Here is a 16183-nt window from a genome sequence, read left to right as displayed (position 1 = left end):
CAGGACAATGTTTTTTTTTTAAATTGACAGTTGAATGGGAATGGCATAATCCTGATCAATAACTTTGGGCATTAGGTAAATAAAAGTACTGGCCACTATTCCCAGATAAATCAACTGTAGGCTTATCAATTGATAAAAGGCCATTGGTGGAACACTCATTTATCCTTTAACATACAGCACATTACAAGAGGTCTGTTGCACTCCTCTAGCCAAAAAAGGAACACAACTGTCCTTGTTGCTCACTCAGTGGTAAAATGCGCCATGTAGTGTGATACATAGAAGTCACAACACGGAAAAAGACCATTCGGCCCAACTGGCCTGTGATGGCGCTTACCCTCCATGCAAACAAATAGTCCTAATCACATTTACTCATCCTGTTCCCATATTCCTTCAACCCCCTTTCTTTCATCAACCTATCCAATCTAATCTTGAATGTTGACAAACCCAATCTGGCCATTTACCGCCCCATCAGTCTACTCTCAATCATCAGCAAAGTGATGGAAGGTGTTGCCGACAGTGCTATCAAGCGGCACTTACTCACCAATAACCTGCTCACCGATGCTCAGTTTGGGTTCCGCCAGGACCACTCGGCTCCAGACCTCATTACAGCCTTGGTCCAAACGTGGACAAAAGAGCTGAACTCCAGAGGTGAGGTGAGAGTGACTGCCCTTGACATCAAGGCAGCATTTGACCGAGTGTGGCACCAAGGAGCCCTAGTAAAATTGAAGTCAATGGGAATTAGGGGGAAAACACTCCAGTGGCTGGAGTCATACCTAGCACAAAGGAAGATGGTAGTGGTTGTTGGAGGCCAATCATCTCTGCCCCAGGACATTGCTGCAGGAGTTCCTCAGGGCAGTGTCCTAGGCCCAACCATCTTCAGCTGCTTCATCAATGACCTTCCCTCCATCATAACGTCAGAAATGGGGATGTTCGCTGATGACTGCACAGTGTTCAGTTCCATTTGCAAACCCTCAGATAATGAGGCAGTCCGAGCCCGCATGCAGCAAAACCTGGACAGCATCCAGGCTTGGGCTGATAAGTGGCAAGTAACATTTGCGCTGGACAAGTGCCAGGCAATGACCATCTCCAACAAGAGAGAGTCTAACCATCTCCCCTTGATGTTCAATGGTATTACCATCACCGAATCCCCCACCATCAACATCCTGGGGATCGCCATTGACCAGAAACTTAACTGGACCAGCCATATAAATACTGTGGCTACAAGAGCAGGTCAGAGGCTGGGTATTCTGTGGAGAGTGACTCACTTCCTGACTCCCCAAAGCCTTTCCACCATCTACAAGGCACAAGTCAGGGGTGTGATGGAATACTCTCCACTTGCCTGGATGAGTACAGCTCCAACAACACTCAAGAAGCTCGACACCATCCAGGACGAAGCAGCCCGCATGATTGGCACCCCATCCACCACCCTAAACATTCACTCCCTTCACTGGCGCACTGTGGCTGCAGTGTGTACCATCCACAGGATGCACTGCAGCAACTCGCCAAGGCTTCTTCGACAGCACCTCCCAAACCCGCGACCTCTACCACCTAGAAGGACAAGGGCAGCAGGCACATGGGAACAGCACCACCTGCACGTTTCCTCCAAGTCACACACCATCCCGACTTGGAAATATATCGCCATTCCTTCATCGTCACTGGGTCAAAATCTTGGAACGCCCTACCAAACAGCACTGTGGGAGAACCTTCACCACCGGACTGCAGCAGTTCATGAAGGTGGCTCATCGCCACCTTCTCTAGGGCAATTAGGGATGGGCAATAAATGCTGGCCTTGCCAGCAACGCCCACATCCCATGAACGAATTTTTAAAAAATAGTTTCTGTCATAACCACTAACTCTGAAAGTGAATTTCGTATCCCCTCAACTCTTGTGTGAAGAAGTTTCTCCTGCCCTCTGTTCTAAATCGCTTATATTTAATCTTATGTCTATGGCCCCTCATTCTAGACCCCATAATTACTGGAAACAGTCTTCTATCTATCGTGCCCCATCCTTTCATAATTTTGGACACTGCTATCATATTGTCCCTTAATCTGCATTGTTCTAATGAGAAAAACTCCATAAAGCCCAGTAAGGTTGAAGATTTGATCTCTTGTCTTTGCCAAGTTAGGTGATCTTAGTCAGACTGTGATGGAGGGACTACATTTGGGGTGGGTGTGAAATCTAGTCACTCCTGCTGGATGTTTGGCAAGGGCAGGACCGGGATTTCCTACGATATTGCCTCCAGGTAGTTGTTCAGCATTCAGGTTCTAGTTACGAATGTCTATTTGGACGTTGTACTGCACCCTAGCACGAGCTGCCATCGGAGAATTGATTGGGGAGAAATTGAGAAGAGGAACTGCCTCTGCACGGCGCAGTATAGGATGTTTATAGGGCAGCAACCTTGAGTTCAGCTTGGTAGCTTAAATGGCTCAGGCTTCATGACGCCTTCTGCATCCCTTTGAGATAATCCACTTGTAATCGCTCCCAAATATAGTTATTCTCTGCATAACAATCAAAGACAGTAAAAGTTTCAACGTGTCACATTTCTAAAAGAGACTTGTTGCATGTTTTAAAATACCATTATGTCGTCATCTTCAAACTTTGGTGATTTTTTTTTCTTTAAATTTGTTGTTCTGCCTGTGGGCCTTTCTCTCTGGCGATCATCATCCCTGTAACTCTATCCTTTTATTTAGAAGTTCGAATGCAATTACTAACTCCTGGATGGTTGGAGCTTGCATTAGGTGATAGGAAGACTCTGGTTGCTTATTGCTCTCTTACTCTTCTTCTTTCCCCACCCTCTCCATGAAAAGTAGATTTTAAGGTGTCTCAGTGCTGTTAGCAATCACCAGAATTGATTTCAGGAGACATCCATCTTCATAGCAGTGCATTTTTGTTAGCTAATACATGCAGCCCCTGCACAGAAGGTTGCATTTAGGAGCCACGTTGTGTATAATTTACATTGGTTGGTTCTAGGTTTGTGAAACGAAGGAGCAATGAGAACTGCAGCTTTGAAAGTTACTTTTGATGTAACCACAGAACTCTGTCACACTATTGTAGTGAAATCAAGGCAGTATTTGACCAAGCATAGAGCCCTGGAAAAACTGAATTCAATGGGGGCAGTGGCTGGAGTCATACCTGACACAAAAGAAGATAGTTGTGGTTATCGGGGGCCAGGTGATCACTGCAGGAATTCCTCAGGGAAACGTCCCAGGCCCAACCATCTTCAGCTGCTGCATCAATGACATTCCCTCCATCATTATGTCAGGATTGGGACTGTTCGCTGGTGATTCCACAGTGTTTGGCTATATTCACAATTCCTCCTAAAATGAAGCAACCCATGCCAGCCTACAGCAGAACCTGGATAACATCCGGCTTTGGACTAACAAATGGCAAGCAACAATAATGCCATATAAGTGCCAGATAATGACCATTTCAAACAAGGGAAAGTCCAGCCACACCCACATGACCTTCAACGGCACCGCCATCGCTGAGTCCCCCACCATCAACATTTTGGGGGTCGCCATTGACCAAATGCTGAACTGAACCAGCCATATCAACACCATGGCTACAGGGACAGGGCAGAGACTAAATACTCTGCAATGAGTGGCTCATCTCCCGACCCCTTAAAGCCTCTCCACTATCTACAAGGCTCGCGTCAGTGGTTTGATGGGATGCTTGCCACTCACCTGGATATGAACAGCTGCAACAACACTCAAGAAGATAGACACCATCCAGGGCAGAGCAGTTTGCTTGATCGGTGCCCCTGCTACTGGACTGTATCATCTCCTCTACTGTGGCTGCGGTTTGTATGATCTACAGCACACAGTGCAGCAACGCATCAAGGTTACTTTGACAACACCTCTCTTCGCTGCACCCTTTACCACCGAGAAGTCAAGAGAAGCAATGTCATGGGAACATTATCACCTCCACATTTCCCTCCATGTCACAGACCATTTTAACTTGAGCATATATCGCTGTTCCTTTATTGTTGCTGGATCAACATCCTGGAATTCCCTACCTAGCACCATCGTGGAGCACTGTCACCACAAGAACTGCAGCGATTCATAGGAGAAGGCCCACCCCCATCACCAGCTTTGGGCAATTAGGGATGGGTAATAAATGTGACGGTCAAAAAAAATCAACAGATTCCTTAAACGCAGTGCAGCACACTGTCCAGTGATGGATGTACAGGTTCATGAAAATATTATGATCTTTATTGGTGGTTGAGGCTTTGTAAATTGTGTGAAATTAACCCTGTATGTTTGAAAACACAACTGAAATGCGAAAGAGCTGCATACTTTGAACTACTGCTGATAACTCTATCCAATCCAATCATAGGTGCTTATACACTGGGAGTGCAGACATATTTCTCCCTGTTGGCTGCATTCAATCTTTTTTGGGGAAAAAAAAATACAGGTTCCAGGATCTAAAGGCATTCTGAGCCCTCGATACTTCTGTCTGGATTAAGGAGCCGATTCTATAATGGAAACGTGGGGAGCCAATCCCACCTGTAAGCTCTCCGTAGGTCTTTGTTAAAGGACAAGCCCAGCATGCCTACCGAGACTTTCCTGACATGAGTGTAAAACCAGCATATGAGGTCTCTGACCTGAAGCACTATACTGTTTTAAAATGCCTCATGAAGCACGCTTTGGTACAGTATTTTCTAAGGTTTCTTTGTTAGTGAGGGAGCTGTAAGCAGTGTTTGTATATTGAAGGTTGTGGGGAAGCAAAGATCAATCCAACGAGGGGCGACTGTGTTTAGTTGCTGATTTCAGAATTCACAACTGTATATTAAGATGTGTGGGAGTAATGGGGATATTGGCCACCAACCTCCATTCCCAGTTATGTATCACTGGAGGAAAATTTCTTCTTGTCGTATCGGGGGAGAGCCATAGCGACACAAAACGCAGTAACAAAAGGCGACTGAGAGATACTGATAAGAGTGCACTCCCCCTTTAATATTTCACCTTTAACCAGTTTACTCCTTTCAGCAAAAATGTAACTTGAGCTTTGACTAAAGATTATTCATTTGTAAAAGTGTATTAAATTTGAAATGCTGTGAGGGATTTAAAGAAGTCAGAGCTCATATTACCAATGCTCTCCTCTTTCTCTCAGACTTATGCGCTCTGGTAAAAGTGCACTGATTCAAATATATTTGAGAATCGGTGCTGGAGACGACACTCCATGACCTGTGTCCACATTAATTGACAGGGTCTCAACTATGAGGCAGTGTTGTTAGCCAGAAGATTGAAATAGTGGACACACTACCATGCAGACTGCCCATGTACCAGTGCCTAATCAGGACTAACTGCTTATACAGTTTGTAAGGTTCCCTGTGTTCTTAGAATTGTTTTTTGTAGTAATGTATCTGAACAGCCTCATTAATGAAGTTGTGGAGAGGTTCACGGCCCCCTGTCCCAGCTTAACATTGAACAGGGCAGGTACTAGAAGAGAGTGTTGATATTTGCGCTGATTGTTCACTGCTTCTCATTTGCCCCTAGCGGCATCCTACACAGATAGCTCAGATGATGAAACATCACCACGTGACAAGCAGCAGAAAAATTCGAAGGCCAGCAGTGACTTCTGCATCAAGAACATCAAACAGGCTGACTTTGGGCGCAGGGAGATTGAAATTGCGGAACAAGGTGAGAGATTATAACATATAGTCATCAATTCTGATGCGTTTTATCCTTTTTATAGCGTTTTGAGCTGGTTTCTTGAAGTACAATAGATTAGTGGCAAAGTGTACTTGACAGCCATTGGCGAGCAAGAGTTCTCTGCAATAGGAAGGCTAGCTGAAGTCTTCCTACTAACTCAACAGGGTTTGCCAAGATTCCTAGGTATATAAATACATTCCTCGCACAAAGCACTGTGCAATCAAAAGGTATAACGGCTTCATAAAATATACATGTGAATGTTTGCTCCTGAGGAAACAATTTAAAAAAAACACTGTTGCTTTATGACCATCGGGAGTTCAGACTTTGACAAGATAATGAACGCTGAGTTATTTGGAAGTAGCATGTCCCACAGATAGTATTCTCTATGTAGTGAGAGGCTGTCACTCAAAACATGTCCTGTGCCATACACTGCCCACTATGGATTAAACTGTGCTGACCAAACCATACTGGCCATTGTATACACACAGTTTTTTGGGGTTCACTGCTTATCAGCGGTCTTCCAAACTGCTGCAAACAGCCGGCAGGGTGTTAGCTGAAACAGAAGCCTGGGACTGCAGTGGTGCAAAGTATTAGGCATTGTATTCAGGTATGTAAAATAATGAAAGGGCTAGTCTATTGATCGATTATTCCAGTTTAACATTTTGGGAAGGACATGGGGACATGCATTTAAACTAAGCATAAGTAAGAATAGACTGGATGTTAGGCGGTTCTTCTTTTCCCAGAAAGTAGTGAGCCTCTGGAATGCATTGTTGGTTGGTGTGGAGAGTGCTTGACTCTCTGTATACCTTCAAAAGGGAGCTGGACTGGTTCTTGGCTGGGGCAGAGATCGGATCATATAGAAGGTAAGTGGATTAACAGATAACATACACATGGTCAATGTGATCTCCTGGACTGGTTTTGATTGCCTGAGAGGGTTCGAGAGGAATTTTCGAGAGGTTTTTATCCCATATTGGCCCTTGATTTTTTTTCCTGCTTTGTTTGCCTCTCCCAGGAGTTTAGAATGGCTGCTGGGGGGTAAGAAGTGTCATAGTACTCCAGGCATCATGAGTGTTAGGCAGGCTTGATGGACCAGCTGGTCTTTTCCTGCCCGTCATTTCCATATGTTCGTATTAGGCAGTTTTAACATTGATACTGGAAATTTGCATACACTATTCTTGCTGGGTAAGGGAAACATTCCGTTTGGTTGAGTTATGGCAGAGGGGAGTGTGAGGTGGTTTTCTCAGTGTTGTGCGATGCTCTCCCTGCAAGTTCGGCTTTATTCGATAGGATGTTCAAAATCACAATCTTTCCTACGTTTAACATTTTTTAAATGTTACTTTCACTTGTGATCTAACCATAACCTCTCAGTCTTGTTTTATTCTGTTGTCAGCTGTAGATTAGAAATGCGCCGGGAATAACTTAGAGTTCCCAGAGTAAACGCATAATGTCAACCAAGTGTTCCAAGAGAGGTCTTCATCGCTCATTCTGTGCTTACTCTTGTTTTGGTGCAGAGATGCCAGCGCTCATGGCTCTAAGAAAACGAGCCCAGGGAGAAAAGCCATTAGCTGGAGCGAAGATAGTCGGCTGCACTCACATTACAGCCCAGACTGCGGTGAGTATCCAACTTTAAATCCCGAGTTATTAAAATAAGGGGTGTGCGTGGTGAGCGGCTTAATTAGCACGCTGTTCCAATCCAGCCCAGCCTAATGAAGTGAAAGTTCTTTCTGTAGGTTGCTATGTGAAATGCGTTTTTGTCTTCTGAACCCAATTCTTAGATGGGATAGCAAGTGGAAAATAATGCTGGTGCAGCAGAGGATGCTCTTCTAAGGTTAGAGTTAAGGAGCATTGTCCAGAGATCTTCAAACATGCGATTTAGTGATGCACGGTGCAAATAGACAAAATAATTCCTTCCTCGGTACTGATATCCTTCGCCATCATGACCATCAACTATCTCCCAGCTCTTTTAAATTTAATTTTCCTCATATTTGGTTAAAAAGCTTTATTTTTGCTCTTTGAATTACTGGATGTTTCCTATACTAAAGCCTGTGCGTTGAGAGTCCAAAAGAGAGTGGCAAGGGGGAGGCAGGAACCAGTTAAACAACTGCCAGCACTTTGTTCCACATGTGCCACTTTCTGTGATCACCCACAGTAGATCTTTACTAGGTAAAGTGAACGCTGTGCCATTTATCCCACGCTGTGAAGGTGTGCCATGTAAAATCTGTGAAGCCGTGTGTTTATACTGATCAGGCTGCATTCATCTCCGGTCCGTCATTTTTACAGTTCAGTGTTTTACATTTGCAACTATTTAATTTCAAAATGTATGTGGCAAACAGCAGTATCACACCTGCTCCTGCAGGTGGCATTGCTGAGCTATCGGAAACGGCACCACCAGCACACATTTGCTAGTATGTCCACACAGTTCCCTTTATTTTAGATAGGATTAGAATTATCCCTGTTTGACTGCATTTAGGTTAGTGGTATATGTATAACCTGTCACTACTACAGCAGAGGGTACAACACCTTTTAACCACTACATGTTTATCCTCGATAATAGACTGGCTCATGTTCTTAAACTGCCACAAACTATGTGACCATTTTTCTCTCTCTTTCTCATCACTTTCTCAAGCTGATGATTCATGCTGGGTACATTTCTGTGGGGCAGTCAGTGGCCCTTTGAAAGCCCACCCAAGTGGTCTTCATGTTTGAGCCTTGGGAGTGTTGGCAGACCATTTGACCGTGAGACGTGTGATAACTAAGCCAGACTCTGTCCTGGATGTCTATACACACATTCCATTCCAGCAGGAGTCACTGGATAGAAATTTGGGATCTTATGGGAGCCTATTTTACTTGGTATCTCAAGTGGTAATTTTACCAGCAAAATACAAATTTCACTGGTAATATGATCTCTGTCATTTTAAGTGGCTCCCTAGTATAATCCCGAAATTCACATTCATTGATTATTATGCAAGGAGCAGCTCATACCAACAGTAGTGCTTTTTCTTAACACCTCTATGATGTAACTAGAATATATACGGTTATTTTTTCTACCCAGTAACCTAGAGGACAAGAAATCTAGCATATTGTGTGCAAATACACGGAGAGATCACTGAACAGGGCTAACGAGATGGGCTGAATGGCCTTTCCTCCAATCTGTTAAACAAGACTTATCGAAACGATTGTAAATGAGTTTTCTCCTGGGTCGAGCGAGAAGTGCTGAAGGATGCTTTGCAGAGGCAGACTGCAGTTATGTGGAGTAATCATGTTTATTGGAGGAGGAAGGAATGTAAACTTTAAAACACAGGGTTGTACCTATGCTGAGCCTGAGGTTTAAATATACTTGTTTTCACTGAGAGTTGCGAGTGAGCAGGGTCTGGTGTCCCGGTCCCTTTTACGTGATATCTCTGCCTTGTTTTAATTTCTGGTGCTGCAGGTGCTGATGGAGACACTCGCTGCCCTTGGCGCACAATGCAGGTGGGCTGCCTGCAACATTTATTCCACCCAGAATGAAGTGGCTGCTGCTCTGGCTGAGAACGGTAAGGGCCTGCTTTGGTGAATCTTTTGAGGGAGAATTCATTTTAAATCACATTTTGGCATATCTAAATGATCATTTTCCCCATTCTATTCAATACCTTTTTCTGTGCCTTTTGTCTCTTCTCCTATTCCTCTCTGTCGTACAACATTTCTCAGCTGAGAGGGTGGACTGGAGACCACCTGGCTCAGCTCCTCTCAGATATCCAGTTGTTCTACGGGTACATAATATACCCTATTAATTAAAACTCCAAATGGATAAAGATTGTACATTGCTAGTAAAATATTTAGACAAAGTTTAGACATGGTACACAATATTTCCTCCCATTTTTAAAAAAAAGAAAATCCTTTACAGCAACTTTTTGTGACAAAAATAAAAATCCATTTTTTAGAAATAATCCATTTGCCAATTTCATTTGAGCCTTTCCAAAATATCTTGTTTATTTTTATAATTTTCCATTGACCTTCCCATACACCAGAGCACTTACAAAGATTATTGTTCCAGTGCCCAATTACAGAGCATTTCAGCACTCAAAAATCACATTGAATGAATGACATTCAGTATTGCGTCGCCCCCAACACTGAGCGGGCGCTAGCCGCAGATAAAATAAGAGTGCTCTGCACTCCAAGCAGGCAGTGTTTTTGGACAGCTCGGAAGATTGAAGGGCCAACCTACCGAGATGTGTCATTTTCTGGTTAAATTGAACACAATAAAAGCGTATTCATCACAAGCATCCTGAGGCTTTCAAAAATAAAAATCTGGCTAAAAAACAGATCTCTGCTCAGTAGCAGATCCTTCAGCTGTCTTGACCCTATTCTTTGGAACTATCTCCCTGCCTTTAAAAACATCCTCAGTTCCTATCTTTTGGTGTATCTCTTGACTCCACTGGTGCTCAGCATCCATTCCTCCTTTGTGAAGTGCCTTGTGATGTTTTCTGCATTAAAGGTAATCGGCAGAGGCGACATGAGGGGAAAAAAATTTAGGCAGCGCGATGTTATGATCTGGAAATCACTGCCTCAAAGGGCGGTGGCAGCAAATTCAATAGTAACTTTCAAAAGGGAATTGGATATATTCTTGAAGGGGAAAAATTCGCAGGCCTATGTGGAAAGAGCAGGGGAGTGGGAGCTGGCACAGGCACGATGGGTTGAATGGCCTCCTGTGCTGTATCATTCTATGAAAGGTGCTACATAAATGCATATTGTTGCTGCACATTAACAGAATGAGACATTGTCTTTTTGTCTTATAACCAAAAAGATCTCTAACTGAGAGCCTCCTGATGCGAGCCTTTCAGTTCAAAAGAAAATTCTTCAGTGGGTCCGCTTTCAAACTTACTGAGGTGCAAAAAAAATGGATTTAAGTTGGTCATGCACTGAGTATATTTTTGTATTGGTGGTGCGGTATGTTAAATCTGTGTATAGTATCGAAAGCTGAAAGCTGTTCTGTAAATAATCTTCAATCCTCTAAGGTAGTAGTTTGTGCTGGAACACCAATGAGCAGCATCTGGTGTAACGAAAGGATAAAAATTTGATTTCCCTGCCCTGTTTTCTGATGATCCAATTGTGCAGATTATTACTCAATGTATTTGCAGCAATTGAATCGATATTTTTAATCCCTCAGTGAAAATATCATTGTGTATGAACTCTGTGGAGCCTCATCTGTTCATGTCTGTTATGGTACCTGCTTCTGACAACAACAAAAAAAAGTCTGAATAGAATAAAAGTACCCATACTAAGAATCCCCAAAATAACTTGAATATGGGAAAGATTACACAGCAATAATCGTGGGTTTCAGATGTTAATTACAGACCATTCGAGCTTCACTTTTGAGTTCATAATGTCATCTGAACCCATCTAAGATTATTGCCTTGTAATCTTGAGTATCTTTCAAAACATTGAATCCTAAGATTACATTCCAGCCTTTGGCTTGCTCCAGGGTATTCATTTTCTATATATAGATTCCAGCCATAACTCACTCCTCGGTATCCATTGTTCTTTGTTTAAATTTTGATCCGACAAGGAAACATTGTTGGTAAATGTCCTTATTAGTGTGCGGCCTCTGTCCCAGTTTAAAGAATAGAATCAATATAGCCCAAAAGGGTGTTTGGATTAGTTCTCCCATCCAATAACTGAAAATAATTGTTTCTTGTGGTGCCCTGTATTGTTCCCCTGTGGCAGGTTATCCAGTCTTTGCTTGGAAGGGAGAATCAGAAGACGATTTCTGGTGGTGCATTGATCGCTGTGTGAACGTGGAAGGATGGCAGCCTAACATGGTAAAGACAGGTTGTTGCTCTTTAACCATTTTGAATGTTGGCTAATGAAGAACCACTCTGTAATGTAATCTTTCAAAGTTTGATCAGTTTGCATATATAAATTAGAAAAATGATGACTCACTCATGTATGCTTTTCTATAGCAGAGTATTGCAGTCATTAAATTCATTGTTAAATATTTAGACTTTTTTTGTGAATGGTTGCTGATTCCAGTTAAAAGATATAAAATATTTCCTTTGTGTATGAGACTCATTTTGTTCGATCAATAATTTAGGCAGTGGGAGATGAAGGTTCCTGTGCCTGTCTACCAGCCTATCCTTGATACTTTTGACGCTGGCCACAGTTTTCAGCTGTTCCTTTCAGGCAATCTAGGAGAGGCTTGCTGATGTGAAAATATCCAAATTGCTACAATCACTCTGTTCAGATTATTTTTATTTACTGCAAACATAATTGATTTGGATTGGGAATTGATTGAGCTAAATTGGGGGAAAGGAATGGCACATTGTGACAAGGACTGAAAGATGCAAAGAATATAGAACGGTTAGCACGATGGGCAGATTCAATTCAATATAATGAAATGTGAATTGGAAGTAAGAATACTGGAAGGAACAGTAACTTAAATAGCAAGATTTTAGATGAGCAGAAGGACCTTGGTGTGCAGATATACAGGCCATTAAAGGTGGTAGCAGAGGTAGATAAGGCCATAAAAAGGCAAACTAAATCTTTGGTTGTGTATCTATAGGCAGAGAATACTGGAAGAGTGGATATTGCTCTCCGTTTATCCTTTTTTTGGGAAGGGTGGAGATGGTGCCTGTAAATCTTTATAGAACCTCCCCTGAGGAGATTACACAGGTTGGATAGAGTTCATAGTGGATGGATTGTACAAGCCAGTGGAATGAATAGTTTCTGGGAGTGCGATTTGGGGAGGGTGGGGGGGAACAGCTGCTTTTTCTGTCCTTTCCTTCTTAGGCATGATTTTGAAACTCAAGGCGAGAGCTGCAGTAATTTTCCTGTGGACCTGTACCGCTGTGCTTGGGCCTGGTGCTGGTTATCAAATGGGTACATTGCTAATTTGTGTTTTGTTACAGATCCTGGATGATGGTGGGGACCTCACGCACTGGATTTACAAGAAGTATCCTAACATGTTCAAGAAGATAAAGGGCATAGTGGAAGAAAGTGTGACTGGTGTTCACAGGTGAGTGTTATTCTAATATACAAACTGCTTACCCAACCTTCCTTGACCCTGTTTTATTGATACTACTATGGCTCTCTTGTTTCTCCTAACGTTGAAATGTGTAATTCTACGTATTCTTCCTTCTCCCTGACTCCTCATTGTATCGAAATTGAGGCTCATCACACCATCTCCTTCTCTTAACTCATTTCTTCCGTAGAAATGTGGAACATCTTTCTTTCTTCCTACAATCCACAAGCTTTTAATGTCCAAGCTTGAAAGATGCTTTTCACATTCCACTTCTTTCTGGGCAGAGATGTTTGGAGGGGCTTTGCTAGAAGAGCAAATTCCACATTCAACCATTGTGAGCAGCAGTCTGAGGGGCCACAGCAAGCATGTTGGGCATCTCCATCTCTGCAGACCCCCGCCCCAAACAAAAACTAGCACAACTGTTATCGATAGCTTTATTTCCCTGCTGTGGTGAAGGACAGCCCTTTCCACAACAAATGTGGATGAGACCTATGCCAATTGGGGCAGATAATGTATGGACTCTGGAGTACACAAGATGTACCTGGCAGTCTGATTTCTTTTCTGACAGCTCCCACACATACCCAGACCACCGCCCAAGGTGGGACCACAAACGAACAAATGCTCCTCATAAAGAACAGTGACTCTACCTTGCAGGCATGTAGGCTATTTGATTCAGCCAAACTCTAGGGCTGCCGTCAAATTATCCCAGCTCTGAAACAAAGTGTAATTCCCAATGCATGCACAACCACACTGGCAACCCTAAGTTTAAGGAGTCTTACAACACCAGGTTATAGTCCAACAGTTTTATTTGAAATCACAAGCTTTCGGAGGCTTCCTCCTTCGAAAGCTTGTGATTTCAAATAAAACTGTTGGACTATAACCTGGTGTTGTAAGACTCCTTAAACTTAGGGTTGCCAGTGTGGTTGTCCACCCCAGTCCATCACCGGCATCTCCACATCAACCCTAAGTTTGCCAGTGAATTCTCCTGTATGGCTTGTTTGGTACAACTGTACAGTGACTTTACAAAGTCACCTACAGAGCTTTTACCTCAAAGGCCACTAGGGATCGGTGTTTGCATTTTTAATTCTATTAAATAATTGCATGTTTTAGAAAATTAACACATCTTCAAGCAGTAGAGTCTGTCTTCTAGAGTCCCTATGCCAACAGTTGTCAAGTTGCAAGGAGACAGGTAAAAAATCCAATCTATTGATTATCACAAAATTAACTGTTCCATGTTTTTTTTCAATACATTTGAACGGTATCACATTGATGGAGTGGAATTAGCAAATGCCTCAGAGAAAGTCGTTTGCCTGGTCTCTCAATTGATGATGGTGCAAGGGGGTGCTGCCCAGATGACTCATCCAGTGAGTAGCTGGCCCAAACAGACCAGGAAGCTCCCAGTTAGTTGTGTGCATATCTCCTTGTCTGTGCTGAGTTAGCTGATTGCAGACAGGTTGGTGGTAGGGGCGCTACAGTTGGTGAAGAATTGAAGTCAGCCAGGGTTCCCTCTCCTGATTGCTACTCAGTAACCTCTGCTGGAACTGGGCTTCAGACTGGGTTGGGCCTCGCTGTGCTATCTCCTGTAGTATAAAGCTAGATGTTCACTGTTCAGGCTCAAGCATTGGAGAGTTGGATGCTTGGGCGAGGTGCCAGAGTGAAACAGGAGGCTGTGATACCATCACTGAGTCTGTGCCTTCAGGTGAAGAAGGGAAGGGTGAATATTGGCAAGACAATTAAAACAAGGCAAGGGGAGAAAACAATAAATACATGAAACCATATCTTTACAACTTTACCCGTGCCCTTGTGTTTCTCTCTTTCCTGGCATCATATGGAAATTAACCAATTAAAGCTTTCAAAGTATATTTTTCAGTGGTTTTGATGACTCAATGGGCATGGGCCTTAAGCATGAATTCCAGAAGGTAATTGGGTGATTGCGTGGCACAATATACCATCTCAATGTAAAGGGGCTCTTGCAGAGTTGACAACTGAATGCACCTGGAGTCTCCAAATAAGTGGGGATCGATGATATGCAAGAGTCTCAACCTGATTCATTTCGGCTAAAAATAAAGTTTCTGCTTTCATGTTTGGGTGGAAGGTCCTTGAGAACACGCCGCTCATGTCTCAAGTCTTCAGGTTTTTATTGGGTTTCATCGTACTACCTGATTCACTTTTCTGTCTCAGTAGCGTTAGCTGATTGGAGAGCCACTGTAGCGCTCTTGCAGTTTTCCGGTTCTACAAATGAGCCAGATATTGAATTAAAAATTTCCCATAAACCCATGTCCAAGCTAGAATACTAATGTAGTGGAAGACTAGCGGACAACTGAATCGGGCAGTATTGCTGCACCTTGGAAGAAAGTAGGAGGAATGAGAGGCAGTTTGTTGACAGTTTCTGGAAGAACTTCTTGTCCCCCACTATAGTCCAGAATAAAGCAGAAACGTGATCATTTTTATAATCTTTAGAGTGAGTTTTATGTTATTTTTCCACAGTAACCAGCCTGAACCATCTGGCTTATCACATGTATTATAAACCAATTTTGGAGCTCTGGGTTTCTGACTTTTGCTTTTGCTCTCTTTCTTTTTTTAGACTTTACCAGTTGTCTAAAGCTGGTAAGCTCTGTGTTCCTGCCATGAACGTAAATGACTCTGTAACCAAGCAGAAATTTGATAATCTCTATTGCTGTAGAGAGTCCATACTGGATGGGTATGTAATCAAAGACTACTGACCTCAAACCAGCTTTATATAAGATAAACAGAAATGTTTGTTAAATCCATTTGATAGTGTAATAATGATCCAAAAAATGGTAGCGCGGTTATCTAGAATGAGCGTGCGCTCAAGTCCTCACCCTGACCAAAAGTAAGGATATCGAAAACTAAACGTTCAACCTCAAAGTGGTAGGAAGCTAATTTGTGCCTGTGATTCCCTGTTCTCAGCTGTACTCCTGTGGGAAGGTCCCAAGTGGAATCCAGGTGGCTTCCCATCGGGAGCGAAAGCTTTAAGAGCTGCGCCAGGCTGCACTGATGCATCTCCTGCTAGTTGGTGGAGGTCTGGGATTGTGTCTCCGGCCTTTTCTCTTTATTGAGAAAAATTCATGGAGTGAGGGGTGGGGGTGAATAAAAATTACAGTAAACGTGAAGTTGTGAAAAGTAACTTCTTCAGTGAACGACTGACTTTTTATTTTTTTTTAAAGTTTGAATCCCTTCAGGTTGTAAGCAGGTACCTTCTCTCCAGTTTTTAAACTGTTAAATGGATAAAGTTAGAAACAGTCATTTCCTAGAGAATGCACTAAAACCTTCATTTAACCCCTGTATATACTGATGGTGTGAGGTGCACCATTAACATTGGGTTTCTATTTATTTCCAGAGATGACATTCCTTCTCTGAGCGCTAGTGTATTGTATACATTTCTCTCCGCCTCTCTCACCGATCTTACTCTCTACTGGGCGGACGAGCATCACTGGCTGCTCGTCTGGTCCAATGAGATTTTTGGAAGAGGATTCTAGTGCGGATACTCCTCCACTCCTCTAACTCTTCC

The 16183-nt window shown here is 43.0% G+C and overlaps 1 protein-coding gene across 7 annotated transcripts in view; it reads left to right on the top strand.

The window, feature by feature from the left end:
- Positions 1-16183, top strand: part of LOC137341748 (putative adenosylhomocysteinase 3) — an 82574-nt gene that overhangs the window by 51266 nt on the left and 15125 nt on the right. For 5 of the 7 annotated variants that reach the window (XM_068005205.1, XM_068005204.1, XM_068005210.1 and 2 more), the window contains 6 exons: positions 5499-5642; positions 7166-7266; positions 9085-9187; positions 11358-11452; positions 12539-12645; positions 15236-15352. In XM_068005205.1, coding sequence (XP_067861306.1) covers positions 5499-5642; positions 7166-7266; positions 9085-9187; positions 11358-11452; positions 12539-12645; positions 15236-15352 — 667 coding nt within the window. The remainder of the gene's footprint in view (positions 1-5498; positions 5643-7165; positions 7267-9084; positions 9188-11357; positions 11453-12538; positions 12646-15235; positions 15353-16183) is intronic. The other 2 variants (XM_068005208.1, XM_068005209.1) reach the window with 1 other exon arrangement.

Source organism: Heptranchias perlo, chromosome 24 (assembly GCF_035084215.1).
Source record: "Heptranchias perlo isolate sHepPer1 chromosome 24, sHepPer1.hap1, whole genome shotgun sequence".
NCBI lineage: Eukaryota > Metazoa > Chordata > Chondrichthyes > Hexanchiformes > Hexanchidae > Heptranchias > Heptranchias perlo.
Note: the sequence above shows the minus strand (reverse complement) of the source record. Positions and strands in the feature narration are given on the sequence as shown.